The sequence below is a fragment of the Anas platyrhynchos genome, chromosome 8, assembly GCF_047663525.1.
Source record: "Anas platyrhynchos isolate ZD024472 breed Pekin duck chromosome 8, IASCAAS_PekinDuck_T2T, whole genome shotgun sequence".
Taxonomy (NCBI): Eukaryota; Metazoa; Chordata; class Aves; order Anseriformes; family Anatidae; genus Anas; species Anas platyrhynchos.
Window position 1 is genome coordinate 8,747,746 of NC_092594.1, and position 19,161 is coordinate 8,766,906.

At 38.6% G+C, this 19,161-nt stretch overlaps 2 protein-coding genes across 2 annotated transcripts in view; one reads left to right on the forward strand and one right to left on the reverse strand.

Annotated features, from left to right (window-relative positions):
• ABCD3 (ATP binding cassette subfamily D member 3) overlaps nucleotides 1-19,161 on the forward strand; it is a 210,119-nt gene that overhangs the window by 50,409 nt on the left and 140,549 nt on the right. The gene's annotated exons all lie outside the window — the stretch shown is intronic.
• ABCA4 (ATP binding cassette subfamily A member 4) overlaps nucleotides 1-19,161 on the reverse strand; it is a 79,326-nt gene that overhangs the window by 26,903 nt on the left and 33,262 nt on the right. The window contains exons 15-22 of the mRNA XM_013106556.5: nucleotides 16,499-16,704; nucleotides 15,495-15,671; nucleotides 13,148-13,370; nucleotides 11,139-11,360; nucleotides 9,740-9,944; nucleotides 7,711-7,809; nucleotides 3,481-3,705; nucleotides 731-908 (exon numbers count right to left, since the gene is read on the reverse strand). Of these exons, the coding sequence (XP_012962010.4) occupies nucleotides 731-908; nucleotides 3,481-3,705; nucleotides 7,711-7,809; nucleotides 9,740-9,944; nucleotides 11,139-11,360; nucleotides 13,148-13,370; nucleotides 15,495-15,671; nucleotides 16,499-16,704 (1,535 nt within the window). The remainder of the gene's footprint in view (nucleotides 1-730; nucleotides 909-3,480; nucleotides 3,706-7,710; nucleotides 7,810-9,739; nucleotides 9,945-11,138; nucleotides 11,361-13,147; nucleotides 13,371-15,494; nucleotides 15,672-16,498; nucleotides 16,705-19,161) is intronic.

Sequence of the window (19,161 nt, forward strand, 5' to 3'; positions counted from 1 at the left end):
ATTTTCAAAGGCAATTTAAAGTGCTTTTGAAATAAAAGTCTTTTTGAATTAAAAACCTAAACTGTTCTGCTGGGGAACATTGTAATGAAACACTTCAGTTCTTTCAACATTTGGTGAACTCTTCACAGACTCATCGTTTTGTTCACCAATTAATTTTATTATGATAAATAAAGTCCTGTATAAAGAAGATTAAACATACTTAAGTCCACCTTCCTGTGACTTTAGGGTTCTATAACTAAAGGAACATTTTAATCTGGGTATAGATCTTTAATATACATAACCATTTTGTCTAAAGAGCGTCTGAATTTGCATCCTTTGCACACAGACCAAAAGCATGTCTGACAAAGCCACTTAGACAGAGAAACCAGGAATATGCAGACTGTAGTAGTTTTCAAATCTTATCTCTTTCAGCCAGATATTTCTTCCTCCTCAACTTTTGGGAGCTGGCCATAGGAAATTAATGTTGGGGTATTGGAGGAGAGAACTGCTTCTTCCTTTCTATACTTCCACTAGTGTGTGTCACAATTGCCTCACTCTCAAAGCTTTAGCCAGACCAGCGTATCTTCTCTTTGCCTAGGGGTAGCATTTCCCTGTCTGGAACAAGCTTGATGTTGTGTCAGTCTAGCCACAAGAGTGGCAGAGAAACAAGGGAACAGTGAAACGAGAAGGCCGCTCCTCAGGACTCAATAGAACACTGCTCTGGATTTGCTTCTTTAAAATACAGACTTACATGGTGGTTGTCTTTCCTGCTCCATTGTGACCAAGAAATGCTGTGATCTGGCCCTCATAAAAAGTAATATTCATCCCATCTACTGCTGGCTTGGGCCTGTTCGCAAAAATCTTCACCAGGTTCTGAACACATACTCCTGGAATCAATCCTGTTGGCTCAGGTTCACAGAAGGTATTTACTTGAAAGGCAAGAAATTAAGAATGAGAAAAGAATATAGGAATATGTGTTGATCCCAACTTTGATGATGATGACACATCAGGAAGTGTATATACCCAGTAAAACATGCCAGGGCCAGATTCTCCAGTCACACCAGTAGTTAACTGAAGCAAGGTTCCTAACTGCAGTGCAATTTGTCTAGATTCACCCAGCTATGAATGGCAGAAGAGAGCCCAGAATTGTAATGGTCTGTGGAGATATATCTCACTAGATTAGGTGGAGCTGAACAGGCTTTCTGTTTTCACTGTGTAGCTTGAAGATTATTTGGCACTGTTGTCTGTAGATACTTAGATAGGCTGAGATTACATTAAACAAGCAGCATGTTGCCTTTCCAGCCAGGCTGAAATCTGCCATTCAAATCATCTGCCCAGCTGTGCATACTTTTACCATGATGCTTTAAAAAAAACAACATTTGCCTTTAATCCTGGTAGGTGAAATTTACCCCCTTGCTGAGGCCAGCTCAAAATTTAGGCATTACCTAACAGGAACACTGCATGGGATGGCTTTCTCTCAGGATTAAAAATGCATTATTGTAAATAGCACCATCAGGAATTTTTATTGCATCAGCTTCTAGACAAAACAAACTTCCTTTGAAGTAAATTAAGCCCTTGGGCAATGTGAATTATGGGAGTTGAGAAATTTAAACTAAAGACCCTGTCCACTTTTGTTTACACAGAATACTTAAGGCTTTGTAGGGAGGCCTGTTTTGCAATTGCAGTTCACTTAAATCGTTCAGTACCCATCAGGCCTGTGTGGAGAGCAGCCAATGCCATCTGGGTGAAACCAGCCCCACCTCCATCAGTGACTTTTAAGACTGTCATTACACACAATGCTTGGGAAAAAGTCCCAAATATGTTGAACATGAGAGAGCTGCATATACTACAGAGCAGCTGAAATAACTCATCTAGATGGGGGAGCTTTATTCGAAATAAAATGATGCTCATAACAAACTTTTTTTTTTTTTTTTTTTTTTTTTTTTTAAAGGAATCTAGACTTTTGCCTTACTGGGCCAAATACAGACTTCCCCGTATTCTCAGAAGTTGAGATGAAGGCTAGATAGTTCTGCATATACAGGCAATTGAGGTACCATCCCATTTTTTATACGTATCATTAGCTCAGTTCGTATTTGCCTGCAAGGCTCACTGACAATTTCTGAGGTAAATGCTCTGATGATCTCCCCCCCCAGTATCTGCCTAGCATCACCTGACATGCACTGGTGGGGGGGTGAGCTCCCTTTATTGGGGTGGGCCATTTCTCTATTCTGATCTTATTCCCACAATGAAATTTTGGACCATTAGGGCTTTCTTCAGAGGTGGCAGCATTTATAGGGGATATGAATGAGGCCTTTGGTGAAAGCTCTGCTTAAAGCATACCAAGCAGTTAGGCTTTATGCTGTGTCTGCCCTGCTCTGTGAACTGGTACTAATGTTGGACTGCACTGAAGTTAAGCCATTAGAACCATTTCCTATCCCACCACTCTTACAAGAAGCACCACCGCTAACACGAAGCCATTTTAGAAAGTATCGTTCGACTATACCGGCTCTACTCTTGACTTCTCTACCCACTTCCCAGTTTCTGCATGGCTGGCTGAAAAGGAAGGAAGGCTTCTTTGTGCAGTGACAGGCAAAGCCCTTCTTCTCTGGGCACATAACAGCTGGAACTGAGTACAGCACCACAAAGATAAGGCAGTACTAAAAGAAGATTGGCTGAAGTAACCTTTGCCCTCTGCCTGTCTTGTTTCTTTTGAAGTCCTGCCCTGTTTCTATTCATCCTGAACGCATGCTTTCAGTGCCTATGTGAGGCGCTCTGATGACCCCACTTTTATCTCCAGCTTCTCAAGAGAGATGTCTATAGCAGTTACTTTTGCTACAGAATCCACATCATTCCTCTGAGCATCACATGCAGAAAAGTCCTCTGGCTTCCCACAAAAGAGGACACTGGCACTTGAAAACAAGACAGGTCATTCAGGAATTCTTAGGTGGTGGCTAATGTCAGCATCAGAAGAGGCTACAGACAGACACATAGCACATCAGATAAATCCCTTTGAAACAAACCTATCCCCACAGATGCAAAACACAATGAAGACAGGCAAAGAAAGGGGGGCAGAAGGGAACAGCATTCTTCTTAGCATAAGTATTTATATTAAAGTCATGGCTCTGTTTAATCCTAGGAAGTCAATGTATGTCTCTCAGAGGTTTCCCCTTAGCAAGTACACTAACTTGTTACAGAGACAGCCTGCATTTCCACCATAAAGAACAAAACAAAACAAAAACAAACAACCCCCACACACACCAAATTACAGAGCTCTCCTGAAAGGCATGTCTTTTATGGGTATTGTCTAAAATATTCTGAGTGATCTTGAATGTAGACAAATCAGTAGGAGGGTAGCTGGGAGAATCAGTGCCTCTCCTAAACTTAGCTCTGGCAGTTGCATGCCAACCTCTTTAATAACTGCAATCATTCCTATGTTTACTTTGTTATGAAGTACTGTAAATACGGTATCTGAGAAATACTCAGATTGCTCTCTCTCCTTACTATTCATTTCATCTTTGTCCTGGACATCTGTCTTAGGCATCCCCTGCTCGCCGGGTTCTTTTTCTCGTTTGTGTTTACATTGTTTGTTTTTACCATCCTTCTCCCCCTGGTTGTCACTCTTTTCTTCTGGCTTTTCAGGTTCTTCAGATTTCTTTGTTCTGCTTTCATTTTTTTCCCCTTCCATGGCCTTCTGATCCACACAGCATTCTGACTGTGGACTGTTTTCTATATAAAAAAAAGTAAACAACATTTAGTCAAACAAAATTTATTTTCCTCTTATCTTTAGAGGTGCATTGAGGAAAAGGACGTAGTCCTAAGCCTCGAGCTCTGCAAGAGCATTAATCAAAGTGCTTTACTCAGGTTAAGAACACAGCACTTGAGGTCATCTATATTAAAATCTGCTTCACCATGTCAGAAACAGATATTTACAGAAGAAGACTGACAATTTTGCAATTATAGACTCAAGAGTAGAAGGTCCTTACTAACACAATGTATATGTTCTATATACTTATATTTTGTCCATGAAGCTCCAGACTAAATTCTTCACCACACTAAGAGAAAAGTTATAGAAGTGTTTCACAGACTTACAGGGACTGAGAAGAAGAAAACCCAATGAGAAGATTAAATGAAAAGCAAGCTGCTACTTAGGTTAAGAGGCTAGCTCCAGTCCAGAGTGAATGAGTTGGTGTTAACACAAGAATTTCTGGCTTTCCAACTTGTTCTCAGACCTTATTGACACAAAAGAAGAGTCATACAAAATCACTAGGAGTAGCAAGAACCATGGTGTAAAGAAGAGGGATCCTGAAGAAAATATATATAACAGATTCATGCTGGTAGCCTAGAATGTCACTACCATTATCAAATAGCCTGGGACTTAATTTTGTTGTGGAATTTCACCATAATTTTCTGCTATGAGAAATTCTAGAACATAGAGCTGCATAAAGTTACCAGGGGCACAAATAACTACATAAGCAACAAATGTATCTAGTCACCTAAAAAGGCAAAATGAGGGATAAAAAAGTACACCAATAAAACTAAATTTTAAAAGTACCTGCATGATTTACCAGTTTAGTTTTATTTTTCAGTCTTGCATTTTCATTATCTGACATTTTCTTATCCCATTTCCTTCCAAACACATTAGTGAACTATGACTAATGAAGAAAATGCTTAGTATTGCCCTTGAAGGAAAAGATAGGAGTTGAGAGAAGTTCTACAGCTGTTTATGTAAGCTGAGGCACACTAAAGAGTCTTAGTTCTTTAAAGAGGTAAGAATCACATGCCTCAGGAATTCATCACACAGAGTTGACCTTTCTAACTGTCCCTGCTTGAGAAAACCCAAGGTGATGTTTTGTGAAAAAGAAGATGAAATAGTACAGAACAAATTCTTAGTAATGCTCTGAGGCTAGCTGAGATAATCATGGAATAATTTAGATCAGAAGAGACTTCCAAATGCCTACAGTTCAACCATAAAAGTAAGGCCAAATTATAGCAGGTTGACTTTTTCAAAGAATAGAGATTTCACAACCTCTCTGGGCAACCTGTTACAGTATCTTTACCTTCATAGTAAAGATTTTTTTTTCTGATGTTGAATCAGAATTCCAGTTTTCCAGCTTATATCTATTGCCTCTCATCCTCCCACTGGGTACTTCTGAGAAGTTTGATCCTCTCTTAGCCTTCTCTCTTAAGGCTGAGCAGATCCAGCTCTCTCAGCATCTCCTCATTTGTCATATGCTCCAGTTCTTCATCAACTTGGTGACTCTTTGCTGAGCTCCCTCCATTAACTCAATGTCTCATTTTCACTGGGAATGCCCAAACTGGACAACATCGTACTCCAGATACAGTCTCACAAGAGCTGACTAGAATGGAATGATCACTACACCTGAACGTCTGGCTACACTCTTGCTAATATAGTTCGGGATGCAGTTGGTCTTCTTGGCTACATGAGCACACTTGTTCACGATCATGACAGCTCATGATCAACATGCTGTCCACCAGGCCTATCCTACAAAGCTGCCTACCAGCCAGGTGGTGGACTGTCTGTACTGTCACACTGGGTTACTCCATCCCAGATACAGTATTATGCATTTACTTTTGTTGAACTCTGTACAATTTCTGTAAAGTCATTTCTATAGCCTGTCATGGCCCACCTGAACAATTGTCTTGCACCCCACTGTTCCCTCCAATTTGTTATCTTCCACAAACTTGCTCGGGGTGCACTCTATTCCATCACTCAAATTCTTAAAGAAATTATACAGTATTGACCCCAATGTTAGTACCAAGGATGTCACTAATAACTGGTTCCTATTTAGGCTTTGTGCTATTGATCACATTCTAAAGTCTAGTCAGTTTTCAACCCCTTTGTTGTTCACTCAGGCAGCCTGTATCTCACTAATTTGGCTATCAGAATACTACAGAAATACATGCTGTAAGGCCTTGCTAAGGACAAGTTAGATGGCATCCAACACTCTCCTCTTGTCCAGTGATCCAGTCATCTCATTACAGAAGAAAATCAAATTGGTTAGGCATGATTTGCTCTCAGTACATTCATGCTTGTTATTTCTTATTACCTTGTCCTTCATGTACTTGGCTTCCAAGAAGGATCTACCTTATAACCCAACCAGGTACCCAGGCTAGCCTCAACAGACCTCAGCTGCAGAAAGGACTGAAAATTTGTGCCTTTTTTTCTCAACAGTGAACTATTAGATCAGCTCAGATATCTGATATAAATTCACTCACAAAATAAACTCTTGGTTTCACTTAAGCAAAATGTTTTATCTAAGCAATACGAAAAATACTATTAAAAGCTAGCAATAAGCTAGCAAAAAGCAGAAGCCATTGGCTCTTCTGTTGATGACCTACCTGAGCAACTGAATGTTTTGGCATTTTCATGCCTAAAAAATCATGTGTCCCCCTTGTACTGGAAATACATTAAAGAACACAGAACTTAGGAGCCATTAAGATAACCAGAAAATAGATTTTGTTTTTACTAAATTTAGGTTAAATTAAGTAACTAGAATATATCAAAATCCTATAAGCAAGTGTGCTCCAAATCTGAGATACTCAAAGGAGCTCTGGTGCCCAAATTCCAAAGAAAGTCACTGAGATGTAGTGACTGACATCTTATCTGTGCCTTCAGGAATTCCTCATTCATCTATAAACATATTCCAAGTCCTCCTTTGGCTCTTTCCTCCTCCTTCTTACACACATTTCAATTGGGTGGGTAGCAATTGCAAAGCAAAAGCAGATTACCAGGCTCCATAATATTTAGACAAGCCTCTAACATTCTGAATACTCTCACAGCTAGCCTAAAGGAAAACCTGCTCATTCTTTCAGAATGCACCATAAGACAAAGCCTCTTCAAAGAAAACAATGTTATAGCTTCCTCTTTCCTGATCAAAAGATGTGAGCAGTGGATGTATTATTCAGCATGTTCACAGAAAGGATTAACTCCCTTCTGGTCAAAAAGCATCATCCTGAAATGAGACTGCCTTGTCAGCAGTCTGAGCTGATGAAGGGTAAGGGTGGTAATAAACAGACTGAAGAAATGATTTCTTTATCTGTCATTTTGATTGGTTTTGCTGTTACTTGTAAAACTAAGACAGGTTTCAAAACACTACATTCAGCAAGCCTCTACTCCAGACGTTAATCATCATTATGCATTAATTCCAATTTAAATACAATCACCCACATGATGTGCTTAACTACTCTACTATCAATACACAGACAAAATTATACAAAAGCAAGATTTCTGCACTTACTCTAGTCAGTCCAAGGGTGTCATCAATTTTGATCTTGCTTACAAACCCAAAGGAAACAGTTAAATTAGTCTGAATTAGAAAAGAATTAGGTTCAGAAAGGGGAAAGGCCTTTAGAAAGGGGGATCCTCAGTGTAAATAAGATCAACTCTGTATCTCATTTTGACTCATTTTACGAATGCCGTGTTGTGCAATAAGAACTCCTTGAATGTCTCAAAAGGTGTTAGAGAGTGGGAGTCTGATGGTGCTTGTTAACCCATGATTTAAAGGCTCTAAGATGGAACAGTGACTCACTTCTAGCAACTCCAATAATAGCAGGCCACTCCAAGTTCAAAGGCACCTGCTGAGATTCCCAGTATATGTCTGTCCCTAATCTTTGCAGCAGCTCATGTAATGAAAATGTTACGCAGTCACCTCTAAGCAGATCAGTGGTTTTGAAATTATTTCTAAATATCAAAGTTTTGAAAGAACTCACCATCAACAGTTGCTGTTTTTTCAGCTTTTGGGTTTCTAGAGCCAAACCAGTAAGATTCCTGCAAAGGGAAATACCAAGGCTGTGGTAGCCCATAGTCCCCTAGAAGAAAAATAAGAAGGTGACATGTACTTTATAACCACATTCCTCAGTGGGCACAAATTCATCTAGACACAGTCTGAACTGTAATTACAAACACTTGCAGTTGCCTTAGTAGTCATATTGTTACACATCGGAGGTCAAACTGCCCACCTGTCAGAACAAATTTTGTTTGAAATGTTGTTATTATTATTATTATTATTATTAGCAGCAGCAGCAGCAGCCCAGGAGTAAAATATTCAGAAAATATAATCTGATTTACTTTAAATTTTCTTAAGTAGAATGTGGTTTAATTACAAAGTGAAGCTACTCTCTACCTGGGGACAATGAAACCAATCAACAAACCAGCAGCTGCCAAGGAACATCCTGATTGCTTAAGATGGGATCCCAGCCTCACTCAATAATTTTCTTTAAATGACTACTTGACAGTTGAGGCATTGGGCCTGAACTCTCAACTTGCAATGAGAAAAGAGACTCTAGCTGTTCTTTTAGCACATAGCCTTCCAGGAAAAATGAGACCAGGAAAAAAGCAGATCTTTTCTTAAACAGAAATGGGCCTTTTTTGGTCACAGGCTAACTCTGTTTTGAAAAAAGAAAGTATGATAACATTATCCATTCTTGTTGGACCAGACTTGAGTCAGTGACAGTCCATACTGTTTTCTTGGATTATACTGATTTGCAAGTGGATATTGCATAGTGATAAGCAATGGAAATTTGTGATGCTCACTGATAGATGGTCATTTTTTCTGCATTGAAAAACACTTTGTGAAAGTGTCTGCTTATTTTTGACTTAACAAAAATATCCTTTATGTCAGGCAACCACTTGTACTCCCATTATGCACAAAAACGCCCTGTCTGAATTCATAAACAGTTTGCCTTGCACTTGTTACAGACTGGATTATATCCCTTTGAAGCTGGTAGCTAAAACAACTGCTTCTCATTCAGGATGAATGCAAAAAGCCACGTGAACTCCACGACGGAGCAGAATGCTTAAATAGCCAAAATAGCAGTGTGCCAATGGGTGGTTTCTTGCAGAGAAAACTTGAGCAGGAGATGAACCATATGATTCAAGCGATTATCCAAGGAACTCAAATAGTAAGTTCAAATACTACAGCATTGATTTGCTAGGCCTACATGTGTGTAAGAGAGAAATGCTATAAGAAATTTCAGAGAAACAGAGAAGTAGAAAGCCAAGGAGACACTCAGAACAAACAGTGAGTGGAATTGAACATGCTGAATAGAATCTCTGAGAAATATTACTTTTGTGTAAAGTGCTGGCTAAAAAAAAAATAGACTTGGAAACATGAGCAAAGAAACTCTCTCCTGTTGTTTAATTCTTGCTTTGTTTGTGGAAATAATACATTGTCTACCCTTGTTTAAATAAACAGGGATGCAGCACAGGCTTGTCCAAAAAGTGACTTTTATGAAAGTTACTGCATATAAGCTTTGAAAGTAAATAAGATAATTTCTGTTAAACTTCTTTGGGAGGACACATTTCTTATAAACCTAAATGGTATTAATTTGGTGTAGCATAGACCACTTTGAAAGGGACACAAACAAAGCAGAATTAAGGCCATTTAACAATTATGGAAGCAAAATATCCTCATATACATGTGAAACAATTAAAAAAAAATACATATATTGTTTTGGATTAACTATCAGTAAGTGATGTGTACAAAGTACAGGACCAGAAAGTATATCACCTTTCTTTTTCTTTCCTTCATTGCCATTATTGTCAGAACTAAAATGGGAGAAAGGAAAAAAAAGGAAAAAAGTCGAAGTCCTTAATAAACCCATGGTGCCATAATGGGTAAGACTCACAGTCTACAATGTCAAATACTCTGGTTTTGACAGAGAAATACTCAGAGACTGACTAGACTAATGTAACTTACAACAATTACCACTACTTCATACGAATAAGAAATTGACATACCTGGAAAAACATTATCAAGGTACCAAGAAAGTATTCCATATAGAAAAGCATCAAAAAGCATCATTTTAATGGAAAACAGAAAACTATATTCATCTCCTTCCAAGGGACTGGTTCTGATGTTACCCCACTGTAGGCCAAGACCTTGTTCTTCATAGCGCGACAAGTATTCTGTACCAAAACCAAAAGCTACTTGAGAAAGTAAACTCTGGAATAAAGAAAAAATGAACTCATGAACTCAGACAGAGAGACATTTTCTAAAGCAAGCAAAAAACAAAAACAAACAAACAAACAAAAAAAAACACACAAATACCTTTGGGGACTGGACTTCAAAACTCAATAATGCCTAAAAAATAATCAGGAAAAGTGCTTTCACTTTGATATCAGACTGGAATGTCTAATCCTCTGAATGGTGACAATTCTAAGCAATATTTAGCCATAACAGACTGAATTCAACCTTGGCCCCACTTTATTTAGCAACAAAAAATCCTTCAAATACTTTATTTTCTATAAATGTCTCTGTTCAGAAAATACTATATATTCATCTAGAAGTTTGCAGTGTACACTTTGCCTGTATTGGAGAAACAAAATATCTGAGTGTATGGGGCAGGGACAGTGTGTGAGTAACAAGACAAAGTATACCAGATGCTCGGGATAAGGAAATCTGCAACCATCCCCTTCCCTGCCATGTCTGCTACTGTTTTTTCACACAACAAACTAATAAACCAACACAGCATCCAAAAGCTGTCTTCAACATTGCTCTGCAAAGACACATAAAGAAAGGGCATGGTGCTGTTTAACAGGATATGTAATTCAGCCAGGAATGACAGACAAGAAGGATCCTGACAGCAACTCCCAGTGAGGCATTATCACAGTGTGCTAAGTAAAAAATGTTTGGTTTTCAGCAATCGTTCATTGTTCAATTACTCGTCCTAAAAATGTTACTTTTAATTCAGACCCCTCTCCACATGCACAACTCCCCTGTAACTCTTGTAATTAGCTGTTCTTCAGAGGCCAACCTTTGAACAACAAATGTAAGACCAAACATACTAGGAGCAGAGAAACGCATTTATGGCTTCTGGCTAACAAACAGTCTTACATTGGTCCCCTCTCCTTCACTTTAGGGTGAGAAAAGAGTTATCTTTATGTTAAACTGTGTACAATTTCCGAAAAGTAATCTTTTTTCCTTCTCAAATCAGAACCTGTCATGGGCCAACTCTACTCATTTCCTTATAAAGGCTTATCCACTTGCAATCTCTAAGTGTTTCAGGGGTGTGTCTCTCTCTGAATCAAAAAAGCAAAGGCAAGGAGGTGTGCAGTTCCTTGTTACTCACACATGGATAGCAAGAAGGGCATCTTCAATATGAACCCCAAAATACCATATAATGAGTGAAAGGCTTACTGCTAAAATCTTCAGATTAACAGTCATGCGGTCTTGCCAGACAAAGCAGACAATGTGAGGCAGGTACAAGGTGAAGTACAGGACTCCACTGCAGGCAGCTGCCAGATTTGCTTTAGAGAAGAAGGTGCTGAACAAGAAGCACTGCATTATGGTGGCTGTAGTGAAGGTCAGTAGGAATAGGAAGAAGAGAAGTGGACTGCTGTAATGTAGGACTTGGCCGCACTGTAGGCAAAAGAAAAACAGATGAATTAGAAGTACTGTCACATTTTGAACTAGCAGAAAAGGTCAGAATTGCCACTGACACATAACCTCTGATAAGCAATAAGCCAGTCTTTCTTACCCAATACATCTATCTTGCCCAAGAGTAATGTTTCACTACTTGAAGTCATTACAAAAACAAATCCTTTATTTAACTTTATCCCTGCTTTTGAATTGTGACTACAGGTCAGTACCACAGGCTGCAACGTTCGTATTTGTATTTGATAGCTGAGCGAAGTTCATAACTGATTGAAAACACATTATGTCCTTGTCTTTATATGCAAATGTGTCTAAGCAAGATGTGCCTGCATGGAAATTCACACATTTTAAATAAAACTATCTGAACTGTCGTAAGAATTTTTCATTGATCTCTTCTTATCTTCTCCTCAGTCCACTTGCTCATATGTAAGAAAGATGATGTAAGGAAGCCTGACAAAATGCATCTTAAAAAAAAGGTAACAGGAAAATTACAAAGTATTTCTTTCTGCCCCTAAATGATATTCAAATTCCAGAAGGCTATCACAGCCGAGGAATCCAACTGCAGTTTCTCTGAACTAATTGTGTATTAAACAACCCTCTGGATGAACTTCTGACTTTTCTTCCTTTAGAGCTTTTGTAGATTGAACATGCCCTCTCAAAAAGAGCATGGACTGCTGCTGATTTTTTATTCTAAAAAAAAGCTGAGACCTATTTATTAGTCTCAACATTGTTTCAAGCCTTACAAAAGGTTCAGAATAACTCTACAAGGCTATAAATTAGTCTCAACATTGTTGTACTATACCAGTGGGCCTGTGAGACTGATTTCTTTATCAACAAGGATACAGTCTCTTACAAGAATGTATTTACAAATTTGCATCCCACTGACATAGTGAAATTCAGGAAGGGAAGTGAATTATAGGTATAAACACATTCCTCTCTGGTATTAACTACATCCTGATTTTTAATTAAACCCGCATAGCAAATGAAGGAAGGTTTCTCTATCTACCCAAGCTATAACGAAACTGCAAAGAACTAAAACGACACCAGGGCTGGTTGATTAGATAGAGTGGATTCAATTATAACTACACATTTATACCAACAACAGCTCCCCACATTAGAAAAGATGGAAGGGCATTCTTGCCCATCAAAATGTTACAGATTTATGCAACTGAATAGAGCAGCCAGGAGACACTTTCTCAGGGAAAAGAGGTAGGAGGTGGGCCTCAAAGACAAGAACCAAATTGCTCTAAAATATGACAAAAATAACTGCAATTCTGAGCCACAGAAGCAAAAGATACTTTTTTGTTTTCAGTCAGGGAGGGAAATGTTGAGGCTGTTCTGTCACTTTTTGCATTGCAATAGTGTCATAAATTCTAAGTAGGCAAGCACTGAGTATTATAAATGAATCACATATGGTGAATTTAAGATTAAGACTCCTCATATTATGACCCTTTCTATTTAAAGCAATGATTAATATTTATTGGGACCTTTGTCTGTAGGAAATACAATACATGGAGTAATTGGCTTGACGGATTGTTCTGTGGGAGCTCTCACAATAAATCTTACTGGTGAATTTATCTTTCGGTCTCTGCTAAGTGCTCATGCTGTCATGAGGTCTGCTTACAAGAATGTGTCTGCTAAGTGTTGTGATCAGAACAAGCCACCAGCTGTTCCCTATGAATGGCTCCTATACCTACCCAAACTGGTATCACCAATGCAAACACAACAGGGAGTTTGGGAGTTTCTACTGTCTTTCCTGCAGTCATTCTTACCATAATTAGTGCTGTGAGGAGGAATGTGCTCACAGCCATCATGACGAAGCTGTCTAGGAACCAAGTGCACCAAATTACCCCATTGGTGATGCCCCTGTTCTTCATTGCCTCCTTCAGACGCATTTCCTTCTCCAGCACTATACTTTTCACAGTCATGGAAACAGAATATATCCAAGCTAGCACCATGAAGATGGGAAAGGAGCGGTTTAGGGTGATCATAAAGCTACCAAAGCAAGAAGAGATGATGAATAATATTTAGGTAAAGCAGAGAAATATTAAGATAAAAAGCAAAAATGAAAAGGAACAGGACTGGGGAAGAATGCATACATTAAACATGGGACTGGAAATTCTCAATCTAAATTTTAATAATATGTTAATAGTGGACTTCACAAGCAACCTAAATACTAATGAATAAATTGTTGCTTCACTTCCATGAGATAGATAAATGTCATTTCTGTTTTACAAAGAGGTCCTAAGAGATGCTAAAAGGTACACAACATGCAGTGGGGCACAAAAATGTGTCTCTCTTCACAGTGAATTGCCACAATGTTTTTACTATGGTGTACAAAACAAAACAAAACAAAAACCTTTAAGACATATGCTAATACTAATGATTTGGGGGTGTTGCTGTCTTTTTATGCTCCCAGGTGTCACAATTTCAATGAAATTACCTTGAAGCCCAAGTGGACTTGATTGGCCTTAAAGGTCAAGAGCTTAGAGCTACTAAAAACTAAAAGGAGCAAAAATCATTCAGGTTTCCAAAACTGAGCTCTACAGAACTACATTTTTGCCATATATTATCATAGCTACTTCATGGTCTAAACAAATGGAAAATTGTCATTTTTTTCACCAACAATTCCCACAGAGCAACTTGACCTCCTGAAATAAAGCCATGTTTTGTGGAATGGCCTTGGGCACAATAGGTTTTCCCTGTTGGTGGACCCATGCAACCCAGCACTAGACCATGCACACTGCAGCATACATGCTCAACATGAGGATGTATTTGCTTCACTTAAGTAGGCTCTCTGCAGAGAGCGTCACTGGATATCAGCCCCAAAATGTGTATGGCTGCTGCAAGCTTCAGAGAACTTTTACATATGTGAGGTTTCTGCCCTACAGTGTTCACAGTGGGGAGGACATAAACAGCAGGATTGCCAGGGCAACTTTTTGTCAGGCTAACAAGTAATGACAGGTTAAATCATGCGCCTGCAGTCTGCATTTATCTGAAGTACTAGCATTTGCCTGCACAGAACATACAGACAGAACTGTGTAATGATTTCTATAACCTTTTTTTTTTTTCCTTAAGTGAAATTTATACCAAGACAGTTGCAGCAGCACAGCATTGGAACAGGCACACTGTGAATGCAGAAGTGGCAGCACTTCATAAAATGTGGAGCACATGTGCTGGTTGAGGCAGTGCTAATGAAGGTCATAGCAACCACAGATGCTCCAAGGCCGACGTAGTCATGAAATCTCCACGGCCAGGAGGTGCTCTTTCTCTCTTCCTCTCCCTCCCCATGCCTCCCGTGCCTTCCCTCTTTCTTTCATTACAGAGCAAAAAAATTCTTTCTCCTTTAGCTTTTTTATTCTGTTCTTCACCAAGGAAAGAAATTATTGGAATCCTTCACTGGAGTTATGTGAGATTTAAGACAAAACCAGTCAGTCTCAACAAAAATCCATGGATGAGAATTAGGGAAAAAGAAGGTTAGGTAAGATCAGATAATTGATGAAAACTGTAACACTTTCAAGGAAAGGAGAAGGACTGATGTTAACAGAAACCAATGCCATACAACCAGCTTTACTGTAGGTACCTGTGATTTAGTTATAAACAGGTAAATATTTACGGATGTGGTTAGGATTCTGGAAAGAGAAAGTTTCAAGAGCCTAAAGTGTCTCGAGATTCTGCAAGGCCTGTAGAAAGCTGGATATCTTCAAGGAACAAAAACTACTGCTGTTGTATCTAGATATGAATAAGTCTAGGGTTAGGGTTTGGTAATACACTTGAAGAGATTGGGTTGTTGGATTCTTCAGAACATACAATGACAGAAAGAGAGGTACCAATTCCACCGGGACAAGCAGTGTTTGTTCAATTTTTCTTGAAGAAACAGTACTTTTGATATAAATAAAGGTGGGTTTTAGAGATATAATTAGGGGAAATAGCCTTACAATGCTTTTGTGGGTTCCACATGGCTAACTGAAGGAGGCAGTCTCGGTTATAACACAGGTTAATGCTCTATGTTCAGTTTTCCTACCGGTACTGGTCATATGTTAGAGCATGAAGCTCAGTGCTAGAGTTATATAAAAACAAATATTAATCAGAATTTAAAAAATAACTACTCTTACTCACACATCATCCACAAAACATGGATATGGCATTTGCTGCAGATAAATTCCTATTGGCACTTCAGTGTTGGTCTGGGTCTTTATAATCCCATGCTCAATCATGTCTTGGAGATATGCAAAGCCTCCCCATATGTAACGTAAATCATCCACGGGATCGGCTCTTGGACCAGGATCCCAGTACCTAAAAAGAAAATTCACGTGGAAATCATTTGGGTAAACAGTGACTTTAAGAAATAAAATAAAATAAAATAAAAATTAACTACTGAAATTGTATGGGCACTGTCTGGAGTTGCCCCTTCCTGATAGATTTTGGTCTATCAGACCAATAGTCTGCTTGACTTGCTTGAGAAAGTTTATGACCTGGAAAGTTCTTCTGTTTCCTTTATTTTTTTCAACATTTATGCAGAATAGCAGTTTTGGCAAAAAACATGTATAAAGTAATTGTCCATCAGAGTTACTGTTCTAGAATAGAAATATCTGTATTTGTAATACAGTATCCTTGGAGACTGAACTGGAACAGTGGGGTCGCAACCATCAGACACTATTATATTCACTATTATATTCCTTTATATAGACAGCCCTGAGAAATCATTTCTGTTAACCCTTTAAGAAGTGAGTCCATGTGAAGGGGAACTTGAGGAGAAACAGCAGAGAAATTCTGCTGGCCACGTAGAGGAGAGCTGGGTCACAACCCGTGTGGGACCTCCTTGTTCACCTCTCCCAGTAATAGAGCCAGCTGAAAACTTGGGGCAGGTTACTGAACAGAGCCTGAGCAGAGCCATTTCCTCTGCCACGTATCCATGCATCTACCCATTGCCTGGCCTAATTGTCACAGGAGCAATACCACTGGTGCTTGCTATCTGGAGATGGATTCTACTCTGCATTACATCTCAAATACTGCTAAATGCAATTGAGTTTCATGCATGTATCCAGGGCATGTTCTAGTGTCCCTTTATTTCTCCTATTCAAAACATGGCAGGCAAGAACTGAGAAGGAACCATCACCTACCTGTCTTTGATTTTGTTTGTTTTCTCCACTGCATCTATGTCCATCCGGATCTTGTATTTCACATGTGGTGGAAGACTGCTTGCTATAGGCTCTATATCTGGAAAAACCACACCAGCCCAGAATTTGTTTTCCTCTAGCAGGTGAAGGGCTTGATGAGTCAGCTGGGTTTCATCATGATAACCTTCAAATTTATCCAACATCAAGCACTACAAATAATCACGAAGAGAACAATTGCACTGGAGTAAGTTAGCAAAAGATATGCATTAAAGAAAACATCGGTGGCTAACAACAAAAGAGGAAGATAGGCTCATCTGAAGTAGTTGCCATTTCACTGCAAGGGTATACAAAAAAATCAGAAAAATAATTAGATTTAGCATCAAAATGGAATCTCTTAACCTCAAACTGGCAATAAACCTGTGTGAAGAAAGATTGTAAACTACAAATTCTATCATTGTTTATCTGTAAAATTGCAGGCTTAGGTTTGTATCTTCATCTTCTTCCCTTCGGAATCAGCAAGACATTACCAGAGAGTAGTACTTAACTCCCTAATGGACTGAGAAGATATATATTCAATTGTCTTCCTTCATAAAATGCCATGACGCTAGCTTATTTGATCTTAAATATTTGATCTAATCTTCTTGATCACCTCTTGCAGGTCAATAACCAAAAAATATTGTACACCAAAGGACTCATAAAGGCAATTTTTTATTTTACAGACATCCTAAAGACTCCTTTGTTTAACTCTTCCCTATGATAAAACACATTTTGTTGTTTAGAAGTTGAAGTATCACTGTTTAATGGTATCTATAGTGGAAATACATATTTAAACTGGCAAAAGAACAAAACAATGTTTAAGTTGACAAAATTGTTTTGTAGCTTTGTGACACAGCATCCCATTTTGTAAATGTTGGTTCTTCTAGTTTGCTTTATAGGATTGAACTGCATAGAATTTCCTATCAGAAAGCAAAATAAGGCAGAAAAAAAACTTTCTGGTTTGTATTGCAGAGAAAAATTCAAATTAGACTGGTGTCTATAGTTTTTGTTGGTGGCGGTGTTTTGTTTTGTTTTTATATGTTTATGCCACATATTAAACTGAATTCTGGTACTCAGTTTTGTTAGTCCCGCCATGTGACTTTGTCTTTGTAGCGTCATTACTGTGTCTTTGCAGTGTCTGATGGACTATTAGCTATTTCTTTGTGATGAAGTGGCCTGGAATTCTGTTCAAGAAACTTTTACCAGCTGCAAGTGATCTTGTCTAGATTTTCACTGCAGAATGCATAGTGTCTCAGCGACACTGAGGAACAGTACAGGCTTTACCCAGGTGTTCAATAAAGGAAGTAGCATGGATTCAAAAGAGGAAACAAGTGCTTATGGTTTTCCTTGAGAGCAGAAGGAAATTAAAGGCTGTATAAGAACACAGGCTAACACACCAATGGTGCAATAATTGAGCCTGTTTGGAAGTGGAAAGAGATTTTATATTGTAGTCTACTAGCCAAACACTAGAATTTTTTAGCTTAACATTAATTGAATTCTAAACAAATGCTGTATGCTCTACCTAGGCTTTTTTTTTTTTTTCTCAGTGAATTGCAACACAACTTGTGCCTTCAGAAATATTACTATGTCAAAATTAAGTCATCTTCCACTTACTGAAATTTATTTCACATCTTATCCCAGTAATTATTTAGTAATTAAAAATGGCCCCAAGAAGATCAGAAAACCAAAACTAAAACACCAAGAAGAGGGTTGGAATATGAAAATAGAAGTATAAAGAGGTGTTTAGGTTTAGCTGCTCCATGGCCTAAGGTAACCAAAGGGAGTAACAGGAATTCTTGGTGTGGTGAGGATAAGCAGCTACTTCATAACTTGTGGGATTCTCAGCTGCACCACAGAAATCTGGAGTCTCCAAAGACAGCTGCTGGCAGCACACCTCCTTCATTGTATACTATGGTGAGGAGTAGGGTGTCCTTGAAAAGGAGCTGTTTGTTCCCATTGTGCTTGGCACAGTGTGAAAACATTCTCAAATGGTAGCAACTCAGTGTAAACAACAGACTTAAAATAATTAACTTATTACGAAGAACTTTAGGACCCTAAGATCTATTACCAGGTATAACAACTGCCCTGATATTGGCCACATTCTACCACTGATCTGCAGCAAAGCAATATATTTCACCCAGCTTGAGTAAGAAATAATTCTGCTAACATCATCAGAAATAGCAGAGCTTTGTGCATAAGTCTTATTGCTCTCTGTTGTAAGAGCTATAAGAAGGCAGATAAACCTTTAGTTTCTGCCTTCTTGCAGAGGACAGATAGTTTTTTAATCTGAACTTGACCAAAATCAGGAGAGCTAGGCTTGCTCCTGTTACCTACAATTAGTACCAATTTTCTCTGTAAACTTTAGGCTCAGCATATTCAACCATTAAATAACTACTCTTCTTCCAGAGGTGCTGTGCAATATAATTAATCTCTGTAAAGACTCTGAACCTCAGGTGGGAAGTACTAAATACAGAGTCCACAGGTATTAATATTACTTATAAATGCAACAGTTTTTTAAACTCTCAGAGTTAATCTGCAGCACTGCAGAATCCACTAGTTTTGTCCGGGCTTGTAAATTTACAAAGAGGAGGCATCATTTCATTTATCGAACTCAGCAGGAATGCAGACCA